The sequence below is a fragment of the Chiroxiphia lanceolata genome, chromosome 1 (assembly GCF_009829145.1).
Source record: "Chiroxiphia lanceolata isolate bChiLan1 chromosome 1, bChiLan1.pri, whole genome shotgun sequence".
Taxonomy (NCBI): Eukaryota; Metazoa; Chordata; class Aves; order Passeriformes; family Pipridae; genus Chiroxiphia; species Chiroxiphia lanceolata.
This window is the reverse complement of record NC_045637.1, coordinates 129,776,586-129,791,420: the sequence shown is the minus strand read 5'-3', so window position 1 is coordinate 129,791,420 and position 14,835 is coordinate 129,776,586. Positions and strand designations below refer to the sequence as shown.

The following is a 14,835-nucleotide window of genomic DNA, read 5'->3' as shown; positions in this document are numbered from 1 at the left end:
GATGAAATGGAGTCCCAAAGCCCCATGCTTTGGCTACTTGAGTAGAGCCCCAGAAACAGAGGGTAGGGTTAGATTGGATATGGGGAAGAAATTCGTCACTGTGAGAGTGGTGAAACACTGGCACAGGTTGCCCATAGAAGCTGCGGACGCCACATTCCTGGAAGTGTCAAAGGCCAGGGTGGATGGGGCTCTGCGGAGCTGGTCCAGGGGAAGGTGTCCCTGCCCATGGGGAGGCGGGGGGGTGGCTGGAATTGGAAATCTTTAAAGTCACAGAATCACAGGGTGGGTCAGGTTGGAAGGGACCACAACGGGTCATCTGGTCCAACCTCCCTGCTCAAGCAGGGTCATCCTAGAGCACATGGCACAGGACTGCATCCTGACGGTTCCGGACCAGCCCGAGGTCCGGACACTCTGCGCCCTCCCTGGGCGACCCGTCCCGGGGCTCCAAGGCGCGCGGGGAGGGCGGGGCTCCCGCGGCCAATGGGAGAGCGCGGCCGGGGGACGGAAGTGCGTCACGGCCGCGCCCCGCGCCAGGCGGAGCTTCCCTTTCCCCTTCCCGTTTCCCGCCGCCGCGTGCGCCGGAACTGCCGCTTTTTTCCTTCCGCAGCGACCCCGCCGCCGGAAACCCGCGTGTGCTTCCCGTGCTTTCCCCTTGGGCGGCGGGGCCGCCGGGTCCCCGCCTTCTCCCCCACCCCTTCTCGCCGGCGGCGGTGGAGGTACTGAAGGGTCCCACGGGGTGGGTGAGCAGCTGCCGCGCCCGGGAAGGTGGGAAGGAGGGAGAGAAGGAGGGTGGCAGCGTCCCGGCTCCTGCCGGGAAGGGGCTGCGGAGGGGCCCCTGCGCCCCTCGGAGCTCGTAGAAGCCGGGCGGTGTGGAGGACGGGCAGGCACACACAGGCCCGGGGAAAGTAAATACCGCTATCTTTTCATACTTCCCAATCCAGCATGTCTCTTTCCCCAGTTATAAAAGACGTTTGTGGGATTTGTTTGTAGGTGAGCATGCGTAGTGATTCTGGGCATGAAGCTACTGAGAGTGTAGATGGAGTTTAAGAGTGATGTTAAACCTTTTTGAATGTTGCTGGACCAGATACGAAGGAAGACAAGGTTACATTGGGGAAGGAGGTGGCATCAGGAGCTATACAATAAGATGACAAGTTGTATTTCTATAGAAACCTTCAAAGAGAGCAAGCCTTTCTAGGCTGTGGAGCAGGCTTCAGATAAAACAGACAGACTGTAATTTTTGTCAGCTAATGCCCTTCAATTAGGGAGAGAAATTCTCTTCTAGACGTTTGAGGGAGTGGCTCCTTCCCAGCATCCCACCCATGAATTGTGCCACATCCCATCTTGGTTAATGTCTTCTTGCTTAACACTGGTGTGGAGTTTGTAAACACAGCAAATCCTGTTGTCATCAGTTTGTAGGTGGCTGTGTTGGTTCTGTCTTAGTAGCTTCATGCCAGCAAAGTGTACTGTGAGGAAAATGATGTAATGCAGAGAATGCTTAAGGTTTTGGCCTGAAACGTGTTACGTCTTAAACCCCTGGGCTAAAAGTCATTCATATTTTTATTTGTTTAGTGATGAACTCAAATTGCAAAAGAACTTGGGTTTTGATAATGTTCCTACAAATTATTTTCTCAACAGTTTTCATATGCATGGATATCACCTGAATATTCTTACCAGAGCTTAGATTGTGCACGAGTTTACCCCAACCATGAGTGGCTCCAAACCTGATATTCTGTGGGCCCCGCACCATGTTGACAGATTTGTTGTGTGTGACTCGGAACTGAGCCTTTATCACATCGACTCTGCTATGAGTTCAGAACTCAAGGCAGGGTCCTTGCGGCTGTCAGAAGAAACTACGGCTACGCTGCTGTCCATAAACTCGGATACGCCCTACATGAAATGTGTGGCCTGGTATCCCAAGTACGATCCCGAATGTCTCCTTGCTGTTGGACAGGCCAATGGCCGAGTGGTACTTACCAGCCTTGGTCAGGATCACAACTCAAAATCTAAAGATTTGATCGGCAAAGAGTTTGTTCCCAAGCACGCGCGGCAGTGTAATACCCTGGCGTGGAATCCACTGGATAGCAATTGGCTGGCTGCTGGCTTAGATAAACATCGGGCTGACTTTTCAGTGCTGATCTGGGATATCAGTAGCAAATATGCCCCAGAGACTGCAGTTGCTACAGAGAAAGTAAGACTTTCAGCAGGCGATACGGAATCAGGACTGGTAGTAACAAAGCCACTGTATGAATTAGGACAGAATGATGCTTGTCTCTCTCTCTGTTGGCTTCCACGGGATCAGAAGCTGCTGTTAGCTGGAATGCATCGAAATCTGGCTATCTTCGATCTAAGGAACACAAGCCAAAAAATATTTGTAAACACTAAGGCTGTCCAGGGAGTGACTGTTGATCCGTATTTCCATGATCGTGTAGCTTCCTTCTATGAAGGTCAGGTTGCCATATGGGATTTAAGAAAGTTTGAAAAACCTGTTTTAACCTTGACAGAGCAACCAAAACCCTTAACGAAAGTTGCATGGTGTCCAACAAGAACTGGACTGTTAGCTACTTTGACAAGGGATAGTAATATCATTAGGCTGTATGACATGCAGCATACTCCCACCCCTATTGGAGATGAAACTGAGCCAACAATAATTGAAAGAAGTGTCCAACCTTGTGAAAATTACATTGCTTCCTTTGCCTGGCATCCCACAAGTCAAAATCGAATGGTAGTAGTGACCCCCAACAGGACTATGTCTGACTTCACAGTTTTTGAAAGAATTTCTCTTGCATGGAGTCCAGTGACATCCTTAATGTGGGCTTGTGGACGACATTTATATGAGTGTACAGAAGAAGGAAAGGCTAGTTCCTTGGAAAAAGACATAGCAACCAAAATGCGGCTCAGAGCTCTGTCAAGGTATGGTCTTGATACTGAACAAGTTTGGAGAAATCACCTCCTAGCTGGAAATGAAGATCCTCAGCTGAAATCACTTTGGTACACTCTGCATTATATCCTTTATTTTACTGTAGTTTCTGTCCTAAAGAAGTAATATACCTTTGTATGTAAATCACTTATATGAAATGCATTAAAATCTTTAAATATAATGTAACATCCTGTAAATGCTTTGCATGTTAACAGGATGTGACCTTAAATTTTTAAAAACAATTTTTCAAACACTTGAGAAAAATTAAGCTTCCTATACATGAAAATACTTATGAAGCAGTATACTGAAGATATGGATCAAAAACTTACAGGAAACAAAGGTCCCTTAGTTTATGCTGGCATTAAATCAATTGTGAAGTCATCTTTGGGTAAGAATGTTCTAATTTTGCTAAGTTCTGTTGTAGTATGTTTGCAGAATGATGCACTCATTGGTCTATCTTTAATAATTGTCCAAAAAGGCTATTTAAAAATATTGAAACAAAGTATTTCTGTTTTTGTATTAATAATGTCAGTTAACAGTTTATATTACAGTAATTTCCAGAATTTTCAGTGTTCAGTAATCATAAAAGCATAATATCCTCAGAGATAAATCTTTGAACTATTTCAAACATAGTGAGTTTTGGCTATGGCACTGAGAATTCTTGCTCCCCACAAGACTATTTTATTTTCTAAAGCTCTACATCTGGATATAATTCTAGGAATGTGACTTTACTGTAGTTACTGCTAATGTATTAAGTACGTTTGCACAACTGTGTTTAGATAAGCTGTCCTGTTCTGAAGTGGTAATTGCCCCTGGTGTATCACATTCTGCCTCTCATGCTCACTGAAGTTTTTGTTAGTATAATCTATTATTTGAGTCTTCTCTATTCATTATATGTCTTTTTAATATATATGCTCCTTGGAGCAAAAAATAAGTCTTCAGTGGTGGGAAAGCTTCTAGCACATTGATGCTGGCTAAGAAGAAAACTGGTAGAGCAGGTGCTTGACTGTGTATTATGTATTTTCATTTTGAACATACTGAAAAGCCCTGTCAACTGTAACAAGAGGTAGAGGAAACAAAAAAAATCTTAGTGAGGAATGTGTGTCAAGTTTAGGTACATTTTTTTTTTAGCAGATCAAAATAATTTTGTGTATGCTGCTCCTTATTGTGGAGTTGTAAGCACTGTTAATTTAAAGTACTGAAAAATAACACTCAGCTTTTGCACTCTGCATTATGATTGAAATGAAAGCCTCGTCTTGTGATTGCAATGTAAATTGTGATTTAAGCATAATTTAACTTATTTCCCATTTCTAGGAACAACAGAGAACCTCAGGCACAGCAGGAGTGGATCTGATAGACAGGCAGATATTATTCAATATCTGAGTGAGGAGCGATACTTGGCTTTGCAGCTCTGTGGGTGGATAAAGAAGGGAACAGACTTAGATGTGGAACCTTTTCTAAATTCATTGGAACAGGAAGGAGACTGGGAACGAGCTGCTGCTGTAGCACTTTTCAACTTGGACATACGGCGAGCAATACAAATTCTACATAAAGGGGCTATCTCAGGAAAAGGTGCGTATTGTGTTTAGTGTCTTCTATTTTGGCACTATATCAGAGTAGTAGATTTTTTTTCTATTAACAGAATTATGGAAGATAGTATGGAAGAGATGCCTGTTGCCTTATAAAGTTGTTACTTGAAGCAGTTGTATTGGATCTTGAGAATCTGACAATCCTGGTATTTCGCTCCTCAGACTACCATATGTCATACTGTCTAATTAAAATAGATCAGATGTTTCAGAATTTCTTACTGATACAAACCCCAGAGAGACATACATTCAGAACTAGTGGGATTCTTTTACTTTAATGGATTTGCTTCTTGGCTGGATGTCATGTAAATCTGCTTCTGTTGGGCTGTATTGCCAGTGCAATGGCTGTGGAATAATTAAAACATAATGTTTGGGATCTGCAGAAAACATTTGTTTTGGGGTAATATCTGTTAAGAGTTGCGGTGTGTGATGGAAAAGTTAAGATACTGGAGCCAGGAGATGGAAGTGGCTTTGTTCTGTTTTCTTACCAGTATTCCTCCTACAGCACTGCTTTGCATCTGTGTTCTCTATTAAATCAGAAAGACTATCATGCCACTAAAGTGGGTAGGTAAGACAAGACAAGCTCTAAAGATTCCTTTATATTTAATATTTCCCCTTTTAGTGGGGGTATGAGTATCTGTCTCTGCTTTTCATGGAGGGGTTCAGATTGAAGACATGTTATCTTCAAATTCAGGAATAAAATTGAACTTTCTGACAGAATGAATATTTAGATGAAATAGTTTCATGTTTTAGGAAACTTCTTAACTTGAAACTGCTATATAACATTGTCGTCCTCCAGCTAGATCTGTTAAGAGATGGCTGGATATACAATCCTGGTTTTCACTTCTTCTGGATATGAATTATGATAATGACAATCTTTTTTGATAGCTATTTCGTAATACCAGAACCAGTGTGATGTTGTTTGAAATGTAATGAGGCTGTTGTGCGTGTGGGCTTGTGACTTTTAGAGATGTTAACTTACCTGAACAGAGGCATTTAATGCAGAAACAAGTACATACATGCTAGAGTATGCACATTTATTTTAGTGTTAATTCTACTGCATTTTGTCTTGTATCCTGACAAAACATTGCATTTTAAATGGATGCTTTCAATTACAGTTTTAACTGGATTTTTTTAAGTCCTTAACTTGAATAATATTGTTTCACTGATTGCTTTTCATTAATCAGGTGATCTGAACCTTAACGTAGTAGCAATGGCTCTGTCAGGCTACACAGATGAGAAGAACTCACTTTGGAGAGAAATGTGCAGTACTCTGAGACTGCAGTTGAACAATCCCTACTTGTGTGCAATGTTTGCTTTCCTGACAAGTGAATCTGGTTCATATGACGGTGTTCTGGTGAGTAAATTTCTGTTAGGTTAAAATTCCTCTGTGTAATAGGTGCTTATAGAAACATGTAGGGGAAGTGCTGTATACTCCATGAATTAATCAGATTAGAATATATTCTTTTATCCTGATGCTGGCAAATAGCATTTGTTTCTTCTAAACAGACATCTCATATTAGCGAATGTTGCGTTAGTGAACAAATCATGCATAACCAGCCAAAATATCCATTATAGTTCACACATTTTTTAGAGGGATTTTATCTTTGGCATGGAGTTATTAAATTACTAGAAATACATTATCAAAATAATTTAAACAGTGGGTTAAAAGGGGAGAGAGGTTAATAATGGAATTGCAAAAAGCTGAATAAATGCAGGGGAGTTTGCAGAACTTTCATCAAGCTATATTTGCACTGAATTGTATTTTATTTTTCCTTATTTACTTGTTAAAATAATTTCACTGTGTAGGAAGGTAAGCAGAGCAGTTTCACATCTGAAATTGATACAGAATTGCCATGTGAAGAGCAAACTAAATCTTTAATCATGAGATACTTTGAATCTTTGGAGGAGTAACATACTTGATTCTTGGTTAGCGAACAACAGAAGTACTTGAATCAGCAGGAATTATTTAGCCCAAGGGAGGACTCCTGTAATGCAACAGAATAATTGGCCCAAAGCTGTTGAAAACAAAGTTGCCATAATATGATGCTTTTACAGTAATAAAATAAATAAAAGATTAGAATCCCAGAGGAGAGAAACCTCAGTCTTTTTTTCTCTCTTTAAAAGAGAGTATTCTTGTTCTCTGGTAGTAATTTTCTAGTTTTTTATTGATGAATTGGAAACTCACTGATCATAAGGTGTTATTTGTTTGTTTTTATTTTAATTTTTCCTTCAGTAAGACTTGTTGAAATTTGCATGAAAGAGACTTTTGTCAAGCACATCTTGTTTTGGCAATGTCAATCACAGTTTCTGTTCTGGGGATATCAAGAGGGAAAAGTGTGGACATAGCTAAGTACCAGAATTAATCTAGTCCAGTACTTTTTTTCTTCAGTATCTCATCTAGTAAAAGGCTTAAAAAGCAGAAAATATTGCACCTCGAGTGTCAATATACTTCTGAGAAATTCATGTTCTGGGTGTTTGGAGTTAGTTTTTGTTTGCATGGGGTGTTTTGTTTACTTTGTTAATTTTTATTTGCAATTTTAGGAAGGAATTGAGTGGTTAGGCTAGTTATTTTGCAAATATGATAAATGTGACTACTCACCCTTAAGGGAAGGAAGGCACCTAAGATTCATAAATGCTTATTGGTCAAAAGGAACAATAAAAGTCAGAGGGTTCACAGTCAAAAAGTTTTATTAGTAAATTACAGAGTTGGCGTGGAAATTGATATGTTAGTCCCTGATCGACTATATAAGCACACAGCTGTGGGTTTTGGATAAAGGAGTAGGGTGAAAAGGAAGAGAGGAATTAGCAGGAGATTTTGTAAATATGAAAGTGGTTTGTTTTTCTTCTGCCTGTGATTTGGTGAGACTCTTGGCTATTTGTGCTACAAGCACTAAGCCCAGCTCTACATGACTTGCAAAGTTTCTTTTTGTAGAGTTTCGTAAACCATGGAGGATGTGTTGTAGGAGGCCTTCCTGCCATTTGTACAGACTGTTCCAGTAGCTCCAGTCTTCCTCTGATACCTCTATCTGAGTATAAGATTATGGTGATATACTTAGTGTCAGCTTTCTTCAGATGCCATGTTTTCTTTTTACACAGTTGGTTTCATTGTATTAGTTACACAGTAGTGGAAATGCTCTGATTTTTACGATGTATTGAAAAAGTGGAAACTTGCACGTGATGTTAATGTTCCCATTTTTCTCTCTGAAGTATGAAAATAATGTGGCTGTACGAGACAGAGTGGCATTTGCTTGCAAGTTTCTCAATGATGCTCAGGTGAGTTTGTGGTTGCACTTCTAAGCAAACTTTTAAGCTGGTCTTTATTCAGAGAAGAAACTCTGGGGTGGAGGGGCGAACACTGGAAGTAGAGTCATGTGTGATTTGGCTTTTGTCATCACAGTAGTTATAAGGTATGGTATAAGCTGGTTTTTAGTTTGTACCTTCAGCTTGGTTTTTGGTTTGGTTTTTGCTAGGTTGGTTCGGGGAATTTTTTTTGGTTTGGTTTTGTTGTTGTTTTGGGTTTTTTCTATTAGTATTCATTACATGGTAGTTTAAGTACTATTACATTACCTGTAGACCTGTTTTACTGCAGAGTGTTTGTACTTATTCAGTAGTTATTTCCAGATGCTTATGTTCTCTCAAGTTAAAGTTTGGTTTTACAGCAGGAACATTTTATTTTAAATTCACCAAAGTATTTAAAGATTACATAACTTCCCTCTTTGCACTTCCTATCAGGAAGCTTAAAGTTCATTATAAATACTTGATTTCATGCAGTGCAGTACAGTATAATAATTTAACATTTTCTGTGTAACATCCAGCAAGCAGCATATTCTGTTAGCAGAAGACACTCTTTTCATATATATTTATATATTTAATTAAGTATTTTTTTTATAGCTGAACAGGTTTATTGAAAAGCTGACGAATGAAATGAAGGAGGCTGGGAATTTGGAGGGAATACTGTTAACAGGTCTGACAAAAGATGGGGTTGACTTGATGGAAAGTTATGTTGACAGAACTGGAGATGTCCAGACAGCAAGCTATTGCATGCTACAGGTTAGTGTTTCACTCGAAAATAAAGCTTTACAGAGGAGAAAAAACCCCATAGTTTCTTTATCAGTGTAGTACCGAATCTTGTGAACTAAAAAGTATTTTCTGTGTTAAATTGGGACAATATATATTGGGCCTGTTATGTGGAGTCATCTGAAACACTGAGTGTTAATGACAAGCACGTGTCTTTACACCTTCTGGTTGAGATGGTAAAGAGACAAAAGGAAATCATTGTCCTTTTCACTAGTTAAACTGGGAATACTCATTTCCCTCCTCATTGCTGGTGTGTTTCCTGACAGGTTCGTTATTTTTTTTCCTTCCAGGATTTTGATGGAGAACAAAGATGAGGTTTTTTGTTTGTCTGTAAGCACTGGGTTTGGGTTTTTTTAATGATGGACTTATCTTGGCCCTTACACAGTAGCAGCTATTGCCAGCACAGTATTTAAATGCATATGTAATCTTAACAGTGATATGGATTGTGATATATGACAAAACTTTCAAATCCTTCATCTCACTGACACAAGTTCTTGGGAGGATGTGGCAGCACAAGTATTTTCAACCAGAGAGGCAGAGCAAAGAAAACCTTTATCAAACTCACAGAAAATTCATCTTCTTCAAGACAAATTACACTGTATTGTTTCGCGTGTCTTGTGCATTTTGTAAAGCCTTTTGAAAAAGTGAATAATATGTATTGTGTGTCTGACATTTTTTCCTGCCTGCTTTAGGGTTCTCCATCAGATGTACTTAAGGATGAAAGAGTTCAGTACTGGATTGAGAACTACAGGAATCTCTTAGATGCTTGGAGATTTTGGCATAAACGTGCAGAATTTGATATCCATAGGAGTAAGCTGGATCCCAGTTCAAAGCCTTTAGCCCAGGTAAATGTAATTCTTGTATGAAGTATGACCAGTCCAGAAAGAAACGTGGCATGGCACTTCCGTAAAAAAAAGTTGCTGGCTGCACCTTGGCTTTCAGGACAGTTTGTGTGCAAAAGAAAGATTTCAGCTAAGGCTGCCCTAAAACAAGGACCTGTCACTTCTTTTAAGTAACAGGTCTTTCAGAACTTATGACTTATCAACACCTTTTTTTCTGGGGAAACTGGAAACTCTTCAGTTTTTTTCCTTACATGTTGAAAAACAAAATCAGAGATGTATCATCAAGCTGAATTCAGTGTCAGTAAAAATGATGCTGAAACCAGGGAACTAGCTCAAATTGCTCTGTTTTAATTGAAACAAACCTCAAAGCTATTTTGAAGCCCTTGAACCTGGAACTAAAAGTGAACAGCAACAACTTTCATTATCAGTTCTGAACATAAGCTGACCCAAAAACTAACGTCCTGCCCAAATGCTATCTTCTTAACATCTGGTGGCATTTTTAGCCAAAATGGTTTTACTCACAGCACCTTTTACTCTCTCATGTCTTCTAAGTATCTTCATTACAAGTTCTAGGGCCTGAGGATTTCTCAGGAAGGCTGTTTTTTTAATTCATGTATCCATCACAACTGTTTGGGGAGAGCTGCATCTGTGCTGCTCCAAGTGGAAGGGAGTTGAGTTTATTGTTTCTTCCTTATGTGGTTAACACAAATAGCCCCTAAAGAGTTTAAGATATGTGCTCCTTGGTATCAAGTCACAACTTACGGCCTGAGGGGTGCAGATAAGTAATATTAGGATAATCCTTAAGATGGGGACTGTAGAGTGAGTCACATTGCTATAAGGAGGGAGAGACCAGACAATTATATAGTAAGTAAACTTAATTTCTTCCATTACTGCAGATGTAGCTTTTTATTATCTTAAATAATACCTTTCGAAGTTTTAGGAGTTGTGCATGTTTTTATGTGCTTTTGAAGTACATATGAACATTGTTAAGGCATACTCTGCAGAGCTGTGTGCCACATCTATAAACCAAGATGTTAAGAACTCCTTCACAAGTAGCCTTGGCTTTCCTTGGCTAGAATATCTGGTAAATAAATGTTTACTAGTTTGAATGGGTTCACTCACAGGTGTAGCAAAAGTGGAACCAAACAAAAAAATTAATGGGCTTTTGTTCTCTTTAGGTGTTTGTGAGTTGCAATTTCTGTGGAAAGTCAATCTCTTACAGCTGTTCAGCTATTCCTCATCAGGGGCGAGGTTTTAGCCAATATGGAGTCAGTGGTTCTCCAACTAAGTCAAAAGTTACAAGCTGTCCTGGTTGCCGTAAGCCCCTTCCTCGCTGTGCACTTTGCTTGATAAATATGGGAACACCAGTTTCCAGCTGTCCAGGTATGACACAGTGGGTTTTAGTTACTCAGCTGCAGTAGTAGTTAGAGGCCTCATTAGCAGTTCCTGTTGGAAGATCTTCTGTTGCACTTTTTTTTTCTAGTTTTGCTCATACTGTAAGTATTCATATTCATCATTTTGAAGGGAGAAAGACCATAATTAAGAACTTGTTTATATCCCATCTGATTTTGTGATGAAACCTTTGTTTCAGTTCTTTGGGGTCAGACAATATGCACAGTTACTTGGTTCTGACAGTTTTCCCAATGAGATCATCAGTGAAATTCCATAGTTAGACTGATGTAAAGATTCAAGTATTCTGGAGGTCAGTATTGTGAGCTTTAGAATTGAAAGAAATGGAGAATGTGTTTTCTTGAGATGAATTGTAGGGATGCTACATAAATCTTACAAGGTAAATGAATTAATTTTTAGCTGCAAGAGGAAGAGAGAATAAATCTGATGTGTACTTTCTGTCACTAAGTATGAAAGACAGTATAGGTCATGCTGTCACAGCTAAGAAATATTACAACTAGAATTTTTTTGGTTCTAAATGTCTTGGGCTCAGCATTATGTAAGATCTAAATGAAACTGATTTTGTCCATATTTTTAAGTCAGTCTTGTTAGAGAGCCATGAACAGCTGTGCAATTGTTATCTGTTTATATCTCTTCTCATTCTTTCACTGATCTGTGTTAGATTTTGTTGATTTTTTTCTAAAGCAGAACATTTCATGTGCAGCAGAACAGGCCCATAATTCACTGGAACATAAATCAACCACTGAAACATAAATCACCTCTGAAAGACATTTTGTCTGTAATATTTGCTTAATAGGCAAGTTTAGCATGTCCGTACGGTGTGAAACAACAGCTCAGTAATATAATTCTTGTGTTGGCATTCCACCAGTTCTTAATAATTTTACTGACTTCCCTTTTAAAATCAGGCTGCTTCTTCACATAATGTTCCTAATTTCAAATTTATTTTAATAGTGTTGCTGGGGCTGAAATATAAATGAAGTGTAATGATTTACAGCTGTATTTGTGGGGGTGGGTTTGCTTCTGCACAGGAGGATCCAAGTCAGATGAAAAAGTGGATCTTAGCAAAGACAAGAAGTTAGCCCAGTTCAGCAACTGGTTTACTTGGTGTCACAACTGTAGGCATGGTGGACATGCTGGACATATGCTGAGCTGGTTCAGGTAAGTTGATGTTAAAATCTTAGTTATTTCACATGTGTGTGCTGCACTGAGTAGGACATTCCTCCTTTGCTGTATCTATCATTATAATGTTTAAATGATAAAACTGAACTATGATGCTGAGTTTTTCTGAGATACTATGCCCCTGCACATAGTTAAATGTGTAGATTGCCAAATTATTTTACCTGTTTTTTCTTTTTTCTGTTATTGCTACTTAGGGACCATACTGAGTGCCCAGTTTCGGCCTGCTCTTGTAAGTGTATGCAGCTGGATACAACAGGGAATCTCATTCCAGCAGAGACTGTCCAGGCATAAATATTGTTTGAAAATATGTGGCTGTCCAATGGATGTCCATCGTAGTCCAAGCATATATTTTAGACAAAGGTCATTTGTGACTTACTGACTGGAAAAAAAAAATAAAATGCTATCAAATTAGTAAAATTATGTGTGTATGAGTGTGCTTGGTAGAAACAGGTATTCCTGAAGTGAGCCTCTGTAGTGTGTGGTCCTTATTCAGAGGACTGAAGAAAAGCACTCCTGGATTTGTGGACTCTTTGGATTTACTGAAATCCAAAGACCTTTTTGAGTAAAGTTTTCAGGATAATGCTGATCAGCCCCAAAGCTGTGTTTATATGCTGTGAAAGTGGACCCTCAAAATAAACACTTGGAAAGTGTCCTTCAGAAGATGACAAAGTGATGCTGTGGATTCCTCTGTTCATTGTTTGATCACGCTTTCTTGTATGCAAATGATGGTTTCCTCATAACTTCATTTAAAATGCTACTGTTAACTGTATTGTAAAGGTTTTTATTTTAAAGAAAAATCCATTTCTTCCTGTCCCCAAGTTTTATTCATAGTAAAGCAATGTCTTTGCATTCAAGCTCTTATTTAATTTGCCTACATACCTAGCTGATGTGAATTATACAGCTAAAGAATTTGGGGGTTTGCTCTCCTAGCGAAGTCTGTAGAGAGGAGTTCCCTGAGTGAGAAGTCATGTGTCCGTTTCACTGCAGAGTGCAGATAAACTATAGGAGGTTTTTAGTTGAGTGATTAATTTAGTACTGTGGAGACCTGAAATCTCAAGGACTGGAGACTTGTAAATATTTATTTTAAACTACATGCTGAGTTTTGACTACAAAAATATTTGAAGACTCTGAGATAATCAGGATTTCATCGTACTTCTGAAATATACTGGAAAGTGTGGAATCAACCTATATAAATCCTGCTTCTTGTCACCAGCAGACACTAGTCTGCTCCCAAAAGGCTGCACAATTTTAAGTAATTGATCAGACTAGTTCTAGATGAGTAACCAGCTGGAATTAAGATTATTTATTAACTTGAGAGAGCATCAATGGTATTTTGTGCTAGGAGCTAATTGGTATTGTTGTCCTTGATTTTGTAGGCAACAAAACTCACACAAATTAGGGAAAAAACCCAAACCTGTTTTAAGGTATATGATAATAACATCAGTTTACTTGGTGTGTGTTTATTTATAGTATATGAGTTACTTAACACTTGTGTGCTATAAAATACTAAATGGAATGCTAGCAATAAACTGGTACTATATTGCCAGGACTGTGAAAATTGATGTTTTAAGAGAATATATTGTAATATACCACTAGTTTTACATGCTCAATGTAGTTTCAAGAAGATAGAATGTGGAAGTGTTTTTTGTGGATATACAAGATTACATTCAGGACTTTGGGCTACATTTTCTGATTTAGCATTAATGTTGTAATAAATCTGCTGCATTTTTTCTGATCCAAAATTCTTGCCTAATTGAAAACAATCTTTTTTAAGTTAAAAATCTAAGAGGTACTTGATACTTTTAGGTATAGGAGAGCAATTCTTTTTTTTTCTTGTTAGAATATTTATTTCTTTTTCCAGTATTTTTGCACACTTCATTTTGCTGTTGAAGAGCTCTTCAAAATGTTCTCCATTTATAAATGTAAACTGGGGCTTACTGTATGGTACCCTATTTATATAAATATAGGCAATAAAGCTTTTGTTTTATGGAAATGAGGATTTTTAAGTGTCACGTGTGTTTTTATTCTTCTGCAGTAACAGAAAATTTAGTAAATTTTCCTGATAATTTCCATTCTGGTTGAATGAGTCTACCACCATGCCATGTCTCGCTTTCTTATGGAAAGAAAATTCATCTATAACATCTTCAGCTTGACTCAACAGGTATAGACCTGTTTGTGTCAAATTCTGTCGTTGCATTAGATTAAATTACATGCTCACTTCGATACTCATCATGTCTCTGAAATGTTTTGGATTATGGAGGTTGCATATTCTGGCACAGCCTTGCTATCAGCTTTGGCTGTTAAATAGTAATCAGGCTTTTAGGCTAGTAATTACACTATTTGCAAAATTTACAGAGCAAGAGCTGTATGTTTTTTAATGATCCAATTTTTTTTCCTTGATTTGCTTTTAAATTAATAAAGCTGTGCTTTTGGGGGTGATTTGTTGTCTTCTAACAAAAACTATAGCTACACTCATTTTATTAGCTGCAGTTTTATATTTACTGTTCCCTGGTATCTGCTGAAGGTGGCCTTGCATGCTAACGTGTTTTGTCCCTGTGGCTCAGGCCGATTACATTTCATTGTTTCCATTTCCTTAGATGCTCCAGCCTGCCCTCCCTTCCTTCATTGAGTAAAAACACTTTATCATCATATGCACAGGCTGTTTACACATGAGCACCACACGAGTTGTGCCCGTGTCCCAAGCAGGGACAGCAGAGCAGGTGAGCAGGGTCAGCCAAGAACCCTGAAAAAAGGTGCCAGATCTCAGAAGTCACTCAGGAACGTGGTGGGAGCAGTCCTGTCCCAAATGACATGATCTTCT

General features: G+C 38.9%; 1 protein-coding gene across 1 annotated transcript; it reads left to right on the top strand.

The window, feature by feature from the left end:
• The first annotated feature begins 608 nt into the window (after positions 1-608).
• MIOS (meiosis regulator for oocyte development) lies at positions 609-14,010 on the top strand. The gene is made up of 11 exons (XM_032700582.1): positions 609-736; positions 1,636-3,002; positions 3,207-3,305; positions 4,232-4,489; positions 5,691-5,860; positions 7,714-7,779; positions 8,398-8,556; positions 9,276-9,428; positions 10,604-10,808; positions 11,864-11,993; positions 12,209-14,010. The coding sequence occupies exons 2-11, from the start codon at positions 1,706-1,708 to the stop codon at positions 12,303-12,305; spliced, it is 2,634 nt and encodes an 877-aa protein (XP_032556473.1). The 5' UTR covers positions 609-736; positions 1,636-1,705; the 3' UTR covers positions 12,306-14,010.
• The last annotated feature ends 825 nt before the right edge of the window (positions 14,011-14,835 follow it).